Source organism: Hipposideros armiger, unplaced genomic scaffold, assembly GCF_001890085.2.
Source record: "Hipposideros armiger isolate ML-2016 unplaced genomic scaffold, ASM189008v1 scaffold_71, whole genome shotgun sequence".
Classification (NCBI taxonomy): Eukaryota; Metazoa; Chordata; class Mammalia; order Chiroptera; family Hipposideridae; genus Hipposideros; species Hipposideros armiger.
Window position 1 is genome coordinate 3,630,674 of NW_017731421.1, and position 16,714 is coordinate 3,647,387.

General features: G+C 49.6%; 1 protein-coding gene across 1 annotated transcript in view; it reads left to right on the forward strand.

Moving 5' to 3' along the window:
• The first annotated feature begins 249 nt into the window (after positions 1-249).
• NUAK1 (NUAK family kinase 1) overlaps positions 250-16,714 on the forward strand; it is a 75,261-nt gene continuing 58,796 nt past the window's right edge. Inside the window, exons 1-2 of the mRNA XM_019642615.1 lie at positions 250-594; positions 830-1,993. Coding sequence (XP_019498160.1) covers positions 1,718-1,993 — 276 coding nt within the window. The 5' untranslated portion in view covers positions 250-594; positions 830-1,717. The remainder of the gene's footprint in view (positions 595-829; positions 1,994-16,714) is intronic.

The following is a 16,714-nucleotide window of genomic DNA, read 5'->3' on the forward strand; positions in this document are numbered from 1 at the left end:
CCTTGCAGGAGTCTAGGGTAAGGTGATAGGGGTAGACAAGAGTGAAGACAGCAGGAATGCAGAAGGGGTGAACCTGAGAGCTGCAGAGGAAGGTGGAGCCCAGCTCACTAGTGGAAAAGTAAAGAACCATCAAGGAATCTACAGAACGCACCAGACATTCTTCATACCTCACTCTTTCTATCCCCGTCTGGTACACTGCACCATTTATTGAACAAAACATTTCCCTAAGGCCTCTTTTTCTCTTGCCTTCTTTATTTTCCCTTGCCGATTCCTAGGACACGGGGGTGGGTGCAGTCGCTGTGACCATCTTCAGGATCTAGCCTCTTTAGTTAAAGGAAAATTCCCAAGGCCCAAGGGGCCAGCAGGCCTGCAAGTTTCCTCCTGCTCGGCAGGCCCCTGGCCCTGCTCCATCTGGGGTCCCTGGCTTGCCCACCTCCGAAGGCAGCCTTGGCGGGCAGGGTGGGCGCCCCGCTCCATCCTGGCGCCTCTAGCACCCCATCTCTTCCACGCCCTCTCTCTTCCTCACTCAGGCGGCTGCCCGGGCCGGAATCCTGGATGGTGATGGAGGGCCAGGAGTCCGGAGGCAGGCCCCAGGTTCAGCCTCGGAGCCTTCCTGTCTCCTTTCTTCGGGGACGGTCAAAGCGCGCCTCTTGGGGTTCTCTGGGGGCGCGCAGCTGCCCCAGGCTGGCAGTCCTCCCCCAGCTGGAGGTGGAGGCCTGCGAGGCGGGGGTGCGCACCCTGGCGGGGCGGGAGGGGTGCGCATGCGGCGGGAGGGGGGCCGTGACTCATCGCCTGTAACCCAACACCCGCCTTGCCTCCCTTCCCCCAGCCTCTCCCCCAGCTCCGGACTGGCGGCCGTGGCGACACCTAAAAGAATGAGGGGGTGCCCAGGCTCGGAGCGCCCCCGGCCGGATCGTGAGCGGGCCCCGGCGGCCCCCAGCTCGGAGCGCTCTCGCTTGCCGGGCCCCGGGGCTCGGCGAGCTGCTGTCGCCGCCCGGGCGCTAGGAGGAAGGGAGGCCGAGCGGCTGGAGCAGGAGGCAGCAGCGGCGGCAGAAGGCCCGCGGTAGCTGCGGAGGGCGAGGCCGGGGAGGGGGCGCCTGGGCTTGGAAGCCCCCGGGCCCCATCTAGGCCGTTCGAGGACAAAGCCCCCTGATCGCCGCTGCGGCCTACACCGCGCAGCACAAAGGGCGATTTGCGACACGCACCCATCCCCCTTCCAGCTCGGGGTGGCCCCGGGCCCCCGGTGGAGGCAGGGAGGTGGGGGAAGCCCCGGCGCGCCGCCCCTCACTCGCCCTCCCTCGGGGCCCGGCGAGCGCCCCGCCCCGCCCCGCCCCCGCCCCGTCTGCCTGTCCTCTCCGGGAGGGGTCCGGGGGCGCGGCGCCCACATAACACTCCCCCTTCTGCGCTCGGAGCCACCCCTCTCCCCTCCCTCCTGCAAACACCACCGCCTCCGCTGCCACCGCCGCCACCTCGCCCAACGCTCTGCAGCTCGCGGCGGCCGGTGGGCGGTGCGCGGACCCTGCGCGCCGGGTGCGCCAGATGTGCAGTCCCCGCCACTGCCAGTGACCCAGCCGCAGCCCGAGCGGAACCCGGCCGCCTCCCCAATGCTGCGGGGGCGACACTGAGCGCACCCCGGCTTCCCTCTGCCGGGACCCCGACACGCAGAGCGCTGTGCCCAGTCCTGCCCTCTCCAGCCCCGCACGCCCCACGTTTGGACATGGAGGGGGCCGCTGCGCCCGCGGTCCGGGACGGCCCCGACTTGGGGCCGGGGGCGCCAGGCTCTCCCCCGGAGGCGGTGGTGGGGGCGACCGCAGCCCCCGCAGCGGCGGCGGCGGCGGCGGCGGCGGCGGCCCCGGAGCCCAGGAAGCCGCACGGGGTGAAACGGCATCACCACAAACACAACTTGAAGCACCGCTACGAGCTGCAGGAGACCCTAGGCAAAGGCACCTACGGCAAAGTGAAGAGGGCCACTGAGAGGTTTTCGGGCCGAGTGGTGAGTGGGGGCAAGCCCGGGTGGGGGTGCCGGTGTGGCTGCACGCGGCTGGGGACTGAGGGCGTGCGGGGCGGGGGTCTTGGGCACTGAGGCTCTCTCGTCTTCGAGGGGGGCTTCTTGAGAACCCCTAGACAGACTCCTCATTCTCCCCCCAGCTCCCCGTGACTCAGGCGTGTTTCTCTCCCGAAACACTTGTTACATCCTGTCTGCGCATATTTTAGGGGTTTTTATCCCAGCAGCAAAGTAGTGTTTATGATTTGCAAACACTTTGCAATGTTGGGACCGTCGGGGTCTTCCTCGCGGGCACGCATTCAGACCATTGCCTGGAATGCCTTATTGCTCTAACTCCAAACAGACCCACGTCCTCAGCTCAGAGGTGGTTCTCCACGTCTCGTGTCCTATAGATGAATGCCCCCCCCCTGCATCCCCCTACTCGTACCCCCCATCACCCTGATGGTGCTGTCGCTGCAAGGGAGGACAGACTCCTGCCTGTTTTTCAGAGAGAAGGTTAGAGAGCAAAAATAAAGGCAGCGGCATGCCTGAAGGTTGTGACAGTTTGCGTCTGACTTCTGGGAGGACTGAAATGCCCAGGGCAAGGGTAGCCACACAGATGCTGAGTTGCAGCTGACTCAATTGCATTTCAGGTCCTGGCTGCAGGGCTACTAAATTGCTTTAAGGGTCTGGCCCAGCCGCATCACTCTGTGACAGCTGAAACCCTGCCAGGGTCAGCACCATTTGCAGCGCTCCAAGGAGCGCCTTGAGTGCCTTGGGGTCCCTGGATTGTCCCCACCTTGGTTAGTTGTCATTTTTCTTTCTGCAGAACAGGCCCCTGAAATCCACACTGCTTGTGGCTAGAGGGTTGGGTTCAAAGTGACTGACTGTTGCAGAAAGATTTTGTGTGGTGTGGCAGAAAATTAACATGGTTCTTTGATTTGAAGCATATCAGATGTATTTTAATCGATTTAGGGCCAAAGTCAGGAACTAATTATAGGACACTTTTGGGGGAGTTTATAGGGGTCCAGGGTTGCTTATAAACTTAACAAATAACCACAGGGAAATAGCAAAATGAATTGTTGAATGAAGTGGTCGGTTGATGTTGGTATTTTTCTTTTGCGTTTGTGCAGACAGTCTTGTGGGGGAAAATGAGACACCAATCAGAAAGCTCAGCACCCCAATTCTCAAATATTTGTATACCTGGATAACTCCCTCATTCTAAGCTTCATTGTTTAGGTTGCTACAACTTTATCCTGTAGCTTTTTACAAAAGTCTGTTATAGGTTCGTTGGAAATTTGAAACATTGTGGCATTGTATTTTTAAGCTGGCTCCAATAAACAAATTCTATAGCAAGCAAGTAGGTGAGAATTCACTCTGGGCAGGTGCCATTTTTGTAGGTTAAAAATTTTAAAGAGGAGGTGATTGTAAAAATGTCTTTTGAGGAACACACTTTCAGGTTTGTGGAAGAAGAGGCTGAGAAAAGTGCTCTTCATTCATGCTTTTCTTCTGAGGTGATATTCCCCAGGCTGGATGTTGAATAAGCAAAAACTAAGCTTAGCTCCTTGCTCATGTTGTCTTAATAGCTGTTGAAGAATCGCGCTGGGAAGTTGGAAAGCAGAATAATGAAAAACAGACGCGGTTGGAGTTGCAGGTTGAGGATGTGAGCTTGTGAGGGGTTGAGTGGTAAGGGTGTGTCTGGGATCTGTGAGGCGACACAGATGCTGGGGAGCTGCCGCATACTGAAAGAATGAAACCTTGTCGTATGGCAGACACCTTTCTGAGCTTCACTGGGGCTTGCAGTCAGGCATTGCTCTCCCTGTCTGATCCACAGAGTAGGTTAGAGTGAAAGGGATTGCATCAGTAGGGGGGAGCCTGCCTTTCTCTTTTGGTGGGTGTCTCCCTTTATTTGCAGAAACTCTGAACATTCCGTCGGAATTTACACAAATGGCCACGAGGAGGCGCCCTGAGAACAGAAGAGGCTCGTTTCTCAGCCACTCAGCCATAAGCGTTCTGGGGTTATTGTCCAGCCTTAGTTCAGTTTCCCATTGTGCTGTTAATTTCAGCTCCATCTCTTGTTTTACTCAAAAATTACACAGAGATTTTTGAATCTTGTAGAAGACCCAGGCCCCCAAACTGGTAATTTCCAAACTGCTTTCTACTGGATAGATAGGCTTAGAATGTCAGCAAAATCATCTGGTGAAACACTGGCATGAAATAGATGGGAAACTGAAGTTCGGTGAAGGGAAGGCCTCCTTGGCCTTGAGTCCTCCCCCTGCTGAGCACACTGCTCACAGATGGTGTAAGAACTTAAGTGAGAAACACGAATTGTCAGGTGGAAAATGCCCTGGGCCTGGCTGAACAGAAAATAAAACAACAAAATATTGGTCAGCAAATTGTTCTTGCCCATCCAGTGCTTGGTGACTCAATCTGTCAAGAGCAGCAAGAAATTTTCATCTCCAAGTATGAACCTGGAGTTTTCTTCTGGTTCCAAGGGTGCATTACACAGCCATCATTTGCGCTTGAGGTGCAACTGAGGAGAACTGAGACACAATTCTCTCTTTTCGAGCTTCAGCAGGTGATGTTTCATTTTCATTTGTAGCCCGGCCCTTTCGAGTACTTCTCAAGGAGAGCAGTGGCTTTACGCTGCTGTGCCAGTGTGAGTGGCTCAAGTCAGGTGCTGCATGAGGTGCTGTGAAATCAGCACTCCTGAGACAGAGAAGTGTTTAACAACAAGAATGTTACAGCTTTTAATTGCATGTCTGGAAGGGCCTTCTAAATCAAACAAAACACGGCAGAGCATCATGCTCTGAGTTCTGTGAAAGGCAGTTCCGAAAAGCGTTGCAGAGTTGGAGTCAGCTGGTCCAGCCCTCCTCGTGGTCCAGGCATCCTTCAGTCCCAAATGTGATCTTGTGGCCCCTGCCTGAGCATGTCCATGAGACAGGGACTCAAAGTGGCTTCTTCCAGAGATTAGCAAACCCAACAACGAGCCACTCTTGCAGAAGGGCTAAGAGCCCTGGCTCACATTCAAATCCTGACCCATCCTTTACTAGCTTTGTGACCTTGCCCAAGCTATGTAACCTTTTGAAACCTCAGCTTCCTCCTCTGTAAAATGGGCTAATAATAGTGCCAACTTCATAGACTTGTTGTGAGAATTTGAATAAAATAATCTATAGAAAGCCTCAAATGGGAAATTACCCAATTTTAGTTTCCCCTTTCGGCAGATTTTTTTTTTTTCCCCACATCTTGCTTGGATTTTCGTTTAGATTTTAAGACCATCAAAAGGGCATAATGCCTTGGACAGTCAGCCTTGTACTATTCAGAGAGAGGCAGGAAAAATAATCAACTTTTCAGGTTAATTAGGGAATGCTAGGTTAATTAGGGAAGTGCGCCCATAGGAAGCCAAGACACCCAGATTCTGACAGGCTCTGAACATATTTCTAAAGCCTTGAATTCGGGCTTTGTTTATTGCACAACTCTTGTTTTGCTGCAATTTTGGGCAAGGCTGTTGAGCGAGCCCCTTTGTCATAACATGGCATGCATTCTCTTTGAGCCAAACTCCCTGGACTGGCAGGCTGCACAAAGTAGTGCCAAAAAAAACAAAGCCAAAAAAAATAAAAACCCACAACAGTTTGGGAAAGAGGTGCCTTGTGATCACCTCACCACCAAAGGCCAAGTTCAACTTTTCTTCTGCACCAAGTCATCTCTTGTGAACAGTATATGGTGTGATGTGAGCAGGAAGCAGGGTCTCTGGGAAGGGGTGGCAGGACCAGTGGGCCATGATCCTCACTCTTAAGGACCTTATGATCTAGTAGCAAAGATGAAATGTACTTACAAATATTGAACTAATCCTGCTCAGTTCAACAAGGATTTATTACCATCTGCCATATGCTTTTCGCCATGTTAAATGCTGGGACATAGACAAGGAACTTTCCGTCTCGTGGAAGAGACAGAGTAAGCAATTGCTAGGCCACGGCTTCCTCTTCCTTACAGGGCTGGATTATTGCAGGTGATTTTCAAGTCAGAAGGTAGCCCATTGAAGCTTAGTTCATTACATTGAGTTCGATCCTGGATAGGAACACCCCCTCCCATATTAGCACTGTTGCTATTATTGCCAGCTGCTGATATTTTCGAGAGCCTGTGCTGTGTCACACTGTGCTGAGTGCTTTACAGACATTTTCTCTAATCCTCTCAACAACCCTAAGAGGTATGCACTCTAGTTAGACCCGTTTAACAGATGGAGAAAGTGATGCTTAGGGAGGTTAAGTAACTTGCCCAGGGTTATACAGCTAGTCAGTGGCAAACAAGTCTGTTTTGAAACCCATTGCTGCTAGAGGAATGGAGAGCCGTCCTTAGGTTGCCCAGATGGCCACCTCGGGGTTTGGGTGTGGTACTCTGTTCATGGTGCCAGGAGACCAGCCCTGGGGTGATTCTGTTCCTGGGTGGGGGGGTTCTCATTGTTGTTCAGAAATAGGGTATAGAGAACAGCCATGGCATATTATAGGATTAGGGAGGGTAATTGCTGTTGAAGATGACCCTTAATTTAAGTTTCAGAAGACTGAAATATAGGGCATTTCAGCCAGAAGCAGATTCCAGGGTGAGCAGGCCAGACCCCCTATAATGCAGGGTTTGTGCTGGTTTGCATTAGGAGGCAAGATAGGTAAGATATGATGGGGGTAATAGCATCATCATCGTCATCATCGTCATCGTGATAATAACAGCTAATACTTTTCGAGCGCTTCTAACAGGCCAGCTACCTATTTTTGATTTAATCCTTCTAATAATTCTGTAATCATCTCATTTTTAGACGAAGAAAGTGAGTCACAGAGAGGTTCACTAGCCTGCCCAAGGCACATGCAGCCGCAGAGCCAGGGTTTGGACCCAGGCAACACGAATGCAGACACCTTGACCATCGCCCATACTCTAGGGGGCTGGGCTGGGTTCTGATCACAGTGGAGCCCTGAGCCCATCAGCCTGGCGGGCTGGCACGGAGCAGGGAGGCTAGCCTAGAGATTTTTGCAAGAGTTGAGGTGTGAGAAGAGAAGGATTGGAACTGTGTTGGGGGTGAGGCATGTCTGTTTCTGGCGAACTATCTGTGTGCTGGGCCACAACTTAGTTTAATGAATCAGGTCGGGGTGGGGAGGGGGGGGGCTATCCACCTGGACACACACTGAGTTTTTTGTTGCTTAAGCAGCCTCAGATTCTAGAATCCCTAGGGGGCCTCGGGAGGTCAGCTGGTTCATTTCTCTGCTTGCAGACAGAAATGCACCCATACCACCTGCCAGGTCTTTGTGGCATCACTTCCTCATGGGAAGTAGCAGGAGATAAGGATTGAGCCAGGTATTTTGTCTGTTCCGTTGGTAAGTCCTGTCTATCCATCTGGAACCTACCACGAATGCCTAGCATAGTGCAAGCGCGTAGTAGGTGCTGAACAAAGGCTTGTAGGATGGAATTGAAGGGAAAACAATGAGCAAGGGGATATTTTAGAAGGTGTGAAGGCTGTAGGTCCTTGTCTCTGAACTCAAGGAGCTTTTTGATTTGCTGGGTCGAAAAGACAATGGCTGGAAATGAATGGCGGGTTACGTAGCAAAGTCTGCAGAGCCAGGCAGACCCTCCCCTGTACAAGTTCCCTTTCTGTTACATGTGCTCATGCACTCGTTAGGGAGAGAGAGACATCTGTCCAGGACTTGTCAGCTTCCTGGCCATGGCTTCCTGTCCTCAGTGGCTCCGGAGTCAGACAGCATAAGTCGCATTTGTCTTTCCCACATGAAAGTCCGCGAGCATCTGTAAGTTATGATTTGTGAAGTATCTGCTTTAAAGCAGAATGCATTTATCATCGCCTTGGCCCAGACGACACTGTGCAGCGCAGGAATGAGAAGATCCCAGGCCCCAGAGAAGGAGGGGCTGAGCCAAATTGACCCACCCGTGTGGAGTCTGGCTGTATTGATAAAATTCTCTGGAAATGGCCCAGGAGCAGCCAGATGTTGACTTCACGGTGAGGCTCTTCAGTAAAGTTTCAGCTACATGTTAAACCAGGGCTGGGCAGTTCCACTCCTGGGTCTGCCCAGGAGAAATGCAAACACACGTCCACCCAGAAACGTGCACACCAATGTTCACAGCAGCATTATTTATAAGAGCCCCAAAGTACAATAGAAGCAACCCAAATGCCCATCAGCTGATGAATGGATAAAATGTGGTGTGTTCATTTTATTTATAGAATATTATTTATAATCCGTTCCATAGTTTTATTTAGGGAATATTTCTGGAATATTATTTGGGAATAAAAAGGCATGAAGTACTGGTACGTGCTACAGCATGGGTGAACCTTGAAAACGTTATGCTAAGTGAAGAAGCCAGTCACAGAAGGTCATATATAATGTATGATTCCATTTCTGCGAAATACCCCAAATAGGCAAACCCATAGAGACAGAAAGTAGATTAGTGGTTGACTCGGGCTGGGGTGTGTTGGAAGCAAAGGGGGAGTAGCGCCTAATGGGTATGGGGTTTCTTTTTGGGGATTAACTCGGAAAATCGGTCGTGATAAAGAGTGCACAACTCTGTGAATGTACTACAGACCTTGACTTATACATTTTAAATGGGTGAATTGATGATATGTGAATTGGATCTCAATAAAGCTGTTATAAGAAAACAACTGTGCCTTGGGGAGGTGGTTAGAAAGTGGAATGCTGCTAAAATTCATATCTGCCTGGCCCCCAAGATTCTAACCTGTGGGTCCACAGAACTCTCAAACTCGTTTTGTGTAAAAATGTGGAAAGCATGGTCCTGTCTGCCATGGGCAAGAGAGAGTGCCCTAGAGCCAGACTGCCCGGGCCCACATTCCATGCCCCCCTGACAGCTGTGTGACCTTGGGCTAGTCACTAATCTCCTTTAAACTTCTGTGTTCTCATCTAGGGCTTATAGTACTTCTTATTTTATGGACGGTTGAGAGGATTCAAGTGCCTTAGTTAAGCTTTTGCCCCGTGCCTGGCACATAGTAGGTGTGCAATAAATGCATCCAGGGCCATTGCTAGTCTAAAAGACACATTTGTACGAATTAGAAAAAGGCCTTTCTCTCGGTGAATGAGTTTGAAAAGGCTCCCCTCCTGGCCTGAGGCACCCCCCCCACCCCCTGACTGGTGACCCTGTGACACTAGTGTGGGCTGGAGGCCATTCACTTGCCCCCCTACTGGGTGCCTGGTGTGTGTAGAACCTGCACATCCCTATTTTGCAGCCCTGGTACTGCCTTTTGTTATTGTTGCTATTGTTCTTATTAGCTACTGCTTGTCCCTACTCTGTGGCTGAAGAGTCCCCATAATGAAGACACAACGTACCTTGAGGGCTGGCACACCTTTTCACTCTAGCAATAAGCCAGATGTATTTAATGAGTGCTCACTGAAGTGCCCAGGACTGTGGGAGACTTCAGAGACTATGACAAATCCTGCCATTGAGATCTGGAGAATTTAGTTGGGTGTGTAATGAACACATCTGGACAATGCAATCTGAGGACACTGCAAGGTAATGAGGTGCAGAGGAAGACAGCGTGTCTGTGGAACCAGACAGCTGTGGGTTCAAATTCCCCCCTGCCACTCGGCAGCTAGTTAACCTGGGCAATCTGCACGTTTCCTCCAAGCTTCTGTTTTCTCCTCTAGACAGTGCGGCTACCAAGTGCAATTGCCATGAGAAGCAGGGTTTGGAAGCATCCAACGCAGAGCTTGGTGCATGGTAGGGTCTTGAAACCTGTAGCGGGTATTATTATTTTAGTGAGAAGTTCTAGTGTCGAGTCCCTGGTGACCTTATCTTGGATCATGCATGGCTCTCCCTGCTTAAAACCCACTCACAGGGTGCCAGGGACTAAACTCTGAATTTGCCATATCCTTCAAGGATCCTGCCTGGGTGTCTGAGTTCGCACTTCCTTATTCCTCTGTCTTGGCCCTGTGTCTGCTCCCCTCAGAGCATGTAAACCGTGTGGGTTTGATGGTTTGTCTGTATACACCCTCCCTTTCGTCTCCCATTAGAAGGGAAGCAGGGGAACTGTCTGTCTTACTCACCACTGCATACTGGCCTGTAGCCTGGTGCCAGGCGTGTAGTAGGTGCTCAGTAAGTAAGTATGAATGAATGAATGAGTGAATGAATGAACAACCAACTACATGAAGAGTGCACCAGCAATCCTGAGAAGGGGAAATTCTGTGAAGACGGGAGGCAGCAGGGAAGGCCCCTTAGGACTCCATCGTCCTTTTTTTCCTGGGTCACCTCTCTTCTCACCGCCGTGAGGACATCTGTGGCGAGCCCAGCACTGCCAGGTGCCTCTTGATTGCACCGCGGCCCGGAGAGCAGGAGGGAACCTGTTCCCCACCCTTGGAGGCTGCTTTCCACAGGTCTGGGGCTTCCCTGAGACTCCAGCCTCCCATCTGAGAAACGCTGCTGACCATCTCTGCAGAGTAGGCAAGCTTTAGATGCAAAATGCATTTGCAAGGCTTTCAAAACATTTTATCCCTGGGTTGTAAATCAAGTACTTAAAGAATTGTAAACTGGCTGGAGTGCAGGAGGTAATGTATGTCTGGAAGAAACACCATCATGATTTACCCTTTAAACTCAAGAAAAAGAATCTCACTTGTTTACTTTCATTGGACATATTGAGAGGTTTCCAGGGGGAAAGTGCTAAGAGGACTCTGTGGTAGGTTCCTCTCCCTCCCTGGAAGGGGAGGGGACTGGTGGCATTCAAGTGACTCAGGGCTCCACTTGAATTTATTTGGCCCAAGGGCAATTCCCCAGTTAAAAAAAACAACAAAAAACCCCAAACCGGGAGCCGCTTCTCTTAGTGTTTCTTAACGGCCATTCCCTACCCATTTCCTTCAGCTGCGTCAAGCTCCTTTCTGTTCCTGTGGTTCAGCAGCCACAAAGGCGGCTGATTGCGTATTAGAAGGAATCTTTGCTGGATGTTGTCATGTCACAGTAGGTGCCCCGGTGTGGAACCCCCTTCCTTCACCTGTAAGTTGAGGGGCTGAGACAAAATGTTCTCCCAGGTCCCTGCCAGCTCATAGGATGAGAATCCTGGATTCTCTGCAAGGAATGGGTAAGATGTGGACTTCATTTCCTGTGGCCTGGGTTTGGCAGAAGAACTCCTTGTTGGGGGGGTGGGAGTGGGAGGGGGTGGAGGGAAGGGAAGTACATTTAGCTCTCAAAACCCTTTTCAGACTGTTTGGAGCAGGCTTTGTCAAGTGTAAGGAGAGCCTCCCTCCGTGGAGTGTCAGCCTGCGTGGGGAGGCCCTCGTACCTTCTCTGCTCTGGTTTTGGGACGCCAGTGCATCCTTACTCAGCTCAAGGCAGGCGCCGCTTCTGTAAACACACCTGTGGGATGGGTTCTGAGCTGGGCTCTGTGTGAATCAGAAAACTCACTTTCAAAGAACCTATCAGTTTTCTCACCTGTAAAATGGGGTAATGATAGTAGAACCTGCCTCCTTGGTGGTCATAAGGATTCAGGGAGGGTGCTGAGAACAGAGCCTGCCTTGTATTCAGTTCTCAGTAAATGTTAGCTGTTGTTATTAATATTTAGGATTTAGAGGGGGGTAAGCTCATGTTCTACTGAGTTGCCTGGAGGGATATTGGTTCATTTCCTAGATACTTAAGAGTTTAGGAGGCTTTGCGCTTGGTCTTAATGAAGCCCGAGCCCTGTGGCTGCCTCTGCTCGAGGCTGTGCATTTGGGTCTTCCTGTAGATGTTAATTTCAGCAGTGATGCGGGCAGTCAGCATCCAGTTAGCCTGGGTCCTTCATCCTGGTGACAGGTGGGGTGGAGGTAAGACTCCTGGAATGAGGAGAAGACTAAGGAGGCACCGTCTCCCCAGGGCAAGGGATGGTTTTGGCAGCCTCACTTAAAAGGAAGCCTTAACTAATATGTTTATGCTGTTTCATCCTTCAAGGTGAAATCAATCAGTCGATCTGTCAGTCAGGCTCCCTTTTAGGGAACACTTTATGTTTGCCAGGTCTGGGGGTAAGTGCATTGCCTGTATCATCTCACTGACTTCCTTGTTGGCCTTGCACCCGTCCTATGAGAGAGATGCTATCACCATGCCCTTTACCGCGGAAGGCCACACTATTTGTTACCTGGGGGTGATGAAACTCAGTCTGCCTGAGCTCGCAGCTATGACCCGAGACATAGCTTCCCAAGAAAGAGTAGAAATATCTCTGTTATTTTTTGTGTGTGGCAAGTGCCTTTCCCGGGTAGCACATTTAAACATATTTATTCAGGTATTTGTTGAGCTCCTTCTCTGTGCCAGGCATTGTGTAGGCACTGGGGAGATACCAAGGAACAAGATATGACCTCTGTCCCAAAGGAGCTCAACTACCCTTGGTCCTAGAACGTGTACCTACCCCTCTGTCATTTCTAGATCCCTAGCTTTGTGGTCCACGCTTACCCCTCCTTGCCAATCCATTTAAGGAGGCTGATTATTTGTTGTGGCTTTTTTTTTTTTAATCTCTCAGAATTCCATCCCTTTGTATCATGTACATCCATTAATCCAGCCTTGACTCTGTCGGTATCAGTTTAAACAGATGCCTACAAACGTAGAGAAACTCTCAGTGGTCCTTGATGCAGCGTAATTACTTTGTATGGTTCTCAGTCAATCTGAAAGTGAACTCTCTCCCACCTGCTGAAGTAGTAGGAGGAAGAGGCTGACGCTGCTGGTCTACTGAGCTCAGAGCCCAGCAGGAGAACGTGTTTGGACGGAAAGGCAGGGCAGCTATATGCTTACGCCAGGGAGAACCCCACGTTGCATCTTTCTCATGGGTAATTGATGTCTGTGTCCCAGGCAGAATCAATTGGAATGCTCAGGGAGGGAACCAGTGTGTGAGTGGGCGTGCAAGCCGCTGGTAGAAGAAATCCTGGGGAGGGGAGGAATTAAGTGGAAATCTCCACTAATCGTATCCAACTTTGTGAATGTGTAGGAAGGTCCTGAGCAGAAGGAGGACCCTTTTGCTAACAGTCCTGATAGCAGGGAACATTTAGTGAGTGACGAGCAAGTGTCAGACACTGTTCTGACTACTTTACATGCCTTCTGTTCCTTGAGCCTGTATTATTATTGCATTCATTTTGCAGTTGAGGGAGGAGAGGCTTAGAGAGATCGAGTGACTTGCCCAAAGTCACAGAGCCGGGATTTAGAGTTGGGCTGTCTGACGTCAAGAGTCATGGCCATGACCACGGGACTCCGTGGCCTCTCATGGGTACAGAGCCTTGTAAGCCTCTGCAGCTTCTTGCTTTGTTTCTTCACCCACACAGTGGATGGTAGACAGCCGTTGAACCGAAAAGTAAAGCTCAGAGAAAGTTGTCTCCAGGCTTGTGAAAATAGCCATTTGAGGACCTTCGTTCTGTGATCCCGATTTTTCTGTGTCTTACTTATTTATGTCCTCCCAGTGCTAATTCAGTGGCTGGCACACAATAAGAATGCAATAAATATTTGTTGACTGGCTGTGGAGTGTCACGAGCCTAGGGCTATTGTCAGGAGACTTGGAGGCCTGCCCCACCATGGGCACTACTTGAGCTGTGTGACCTTGGGCAAGATGCGTCCCTCCCGTGGCTGCTGCAACCTATCTGCTCTGTAAGAGGAGAGCTCTGGGCCTGATTTTTGTTTTATGATTCATTATTCATTCAACAAATGCTTGTTGAGTGCCTGCTGTGTGTCAGACACCACTCTGCTCTAGGCGATAGGGAGAGAGTGAGGCTGAGACAGATGCGGGTCCTGCTCTCTCGCAGCTCCTATTCCAGCCTATTCCAGAGTTTGCAGTTGGTGAGCCCTCCTGTATCGTCCCCAAACTGCTTCAAAGTGGCAGACGCTGAATCCTTCCCTGTTTGTCTTCCTTCGCTAGAAGGCATGTTCCACCAGGACAGGGATTTCCATCGGTTTTGCTTATGGATATATACCAAGCGCCTAGCACAGTGCCTGGCACGTAAATATTGGTGATAGGCAAGCATGCTCATGAAATCTCCGGATATAAAAATTCTGGGGCTAAAAGCCCAAGAAGAAAATTAAAGCACAAAAGTGCCATTTTCCAGGAGAAATACCATCTTTATAAAGGCAAGATGCAGCCAAGATTGGGAGGGTTTATTATTTCTGCTAGCCGAAGGCTTAGAGTCAGGCAGGATTCCTCGATTTTTCATTTGGTGATGCTTTTTGCAAACCACAGAGAAAAAAAAAAACAAAAACAAGATTTCTCCCACTCCTTCCCCCCCACCCCGCCCTTTTGCTTCAAGTTGAAAAAGCACTTGCTTCTTAAAACAGCTCATGAAGGAAAAAATTATAACAAATATTTTGCATTTCTCTGGTGGCGGCACCGTCTGAATTCCTTTCAGCCCCACAATGAGTTCTAATTTTATGAAATGTTTGGATTAGCCACCAATTTTCCGGTGGAATTTAGGAGGCTTGTATTTGTACTTATGCTTGAAGTGAAGAAATCTCATAAAATCCATGCAGTGTCTCGGGCCCAGTGGGACGTTCTCGCCAAGGACAAAATGACCATCAGCGGAATGGTGGGGAAGAGAGCGATCTCTCTGGCAGCTGCGGGCAGGCTTTTCGGATGGTGGTGTGTTCTTGAACCACAGTGTCTGGGGCTTGGCGAGGCTGCATACCACTTCCAACTGATCATGGGCTATAAAAATTCCAGCCCAAGTTGTACCTGACCTTGTTCCTTCTATTCCCAGAGCCAGAGAACATTAGGGCATCTGGTAATTGAGTGAGAGGCATTTGATAACATATGGTGCTCTATTCCCGCCCCTCCCCCTGCCCATAGCATCTATTGCCTTGTGTTATAATCTCCAGTTCACTTATTTCTTTCTGCCTCTTGACCTGCACTGTCTCATATGGACACACGTGGCGATTAAAATGAGAATTTAATACAGTGAAATAAAATGAAAACTTCAGTGCCTTGGTCATCCTAGCTACATTTTAAGCACTTCATAACCCTCTGTGCCTCGTAGCTACCATTGATTGGACAGTGCAGAAAAGGTCATTTCCATCATCATAGAAAGTTCTGAAGAACAGCACCGATCTAGATGCTTAGTTTAATGATTGCAGTGACACACCCCTACTTCCCTTGCTTTATTAGCTCCATATGTAGCACTTGTCACTAACTGTAATGATCTCTTAGCAACCTCATTCCCCATTTTTTCTCTACCCCCAGTGTCTAGGACAGTGCCTGGTGTATAGTAAGCACCCAGTAGAGATTTTTAGAATGAATGAATGAAGTTGTCTGTCTGATTCACCATCGCTTTGCATGTGCCTGACACATAGTGGGTCTTGCAAAAAAAAAAATTGAACAAATACTTCTAGAATTTAACCATTGAAGGGATTCATCTGATAGCTGTTGAACACATACTATGTGTCATTGTGCGAGTTTCTGGAGATATGATGACGAGCAGAGAGACACCGTCCTTTAGAATAGAAGCTTATCCAATCCAGTGGTTCCTAAATATGCAGGGAACATGTGAATCTCCTGGCTATGCCTGTTATAATGCACCTTCCTTGGCACCCACCTCAGAGAGTCTGATCCAGCAGGGCTGGGGTGGGACTCAGTGGGACATTGGGAATCTTCAGCATTTTAACCAACATCTCAAGTGAAAACAAGGTAACAATTAAGTTCCAGAACTCATCCCAGAAAAAGTGCTACATGCCTCATTGCTGAATATCACTACGGTTACCTTCAAAGTCCTCCTCTTGGGAAGCTATGCACCGACACCAGTGCCTACTCCACCCTTCAAAGCAATTTTGGAACTCTTTTTCTGGAATGGCCATCAGAGCTGTCGTCGTATTACTCTTGATGTCCTGAATGTCATAAAACTGTCTTCCTTTCTATATTCCCTTTATCTTCAGGTAAAGAAAGAAGTCATTGGGGGCCAGATCATGTGAGTAGGGAGGGTGTTCCGATACAGTGATTTGTTTCCTGGCTAAAAACTCCCTCACAGACAGTGCGGTGTGAGCTGGTGCATTGTTGTGATGCAAGAACCATGAATGTTGGCAAAAAGTTCAGGTCGTTTTCGTCTAACTTTTTCATGCAGCCTTTTCAGCACTTCCAAATAGTAAACTTGGTGAACTGTTTGTCCAGTTGGTACAAATTCATAATGAATAATCCCTCTGATATCAAAAAAGGTTAGCAGCATCGTTGCAATGAGTTTGCGAACTTAATTGTCAGACCTCGTATGATGGGGTTGGTCCATGGTCTGTACTTTGAGAAACACAGCAATGGGGAGCTCGTTGTTGTATTTACCTGGGGACATTATATTGGATGTGAAGCTTGAGGTCTCTCTGCCTTGTATCCTCCCATGGAGTAATAATAATACTAGCTAACAGTTGCATAGCAGTAATTGTGCCAGGTGAGAGACTAAGCATGTTAAATCACTGACCTAAATTTATCCTCATGGTAACTGAAAGGTATACACCATTATTATCCCCATTTTGCAGTGGATAAACTGAGGCTTAGAGAATGAAGTCACTTGCCCATGTTTGCACAATTCAGACTCTGAAGTGCTGTGACACTGCTACTCACCATTACTAAGCTTTGAGCAGCTGCCTCCCAAATGCCGAATGGGCCTTTATCTCCTTTCCTGCCAGTTGCTCAGAATCAAAGTTCAGGTATATTGATGAAATGCCTGTTTAGGGGATTAACACGTATGGGCATTATGAGCTCTGTTGATCTACAAATGCCCATTCCTGGCCTCAAGGAGCATAATTCATTCATTAGGC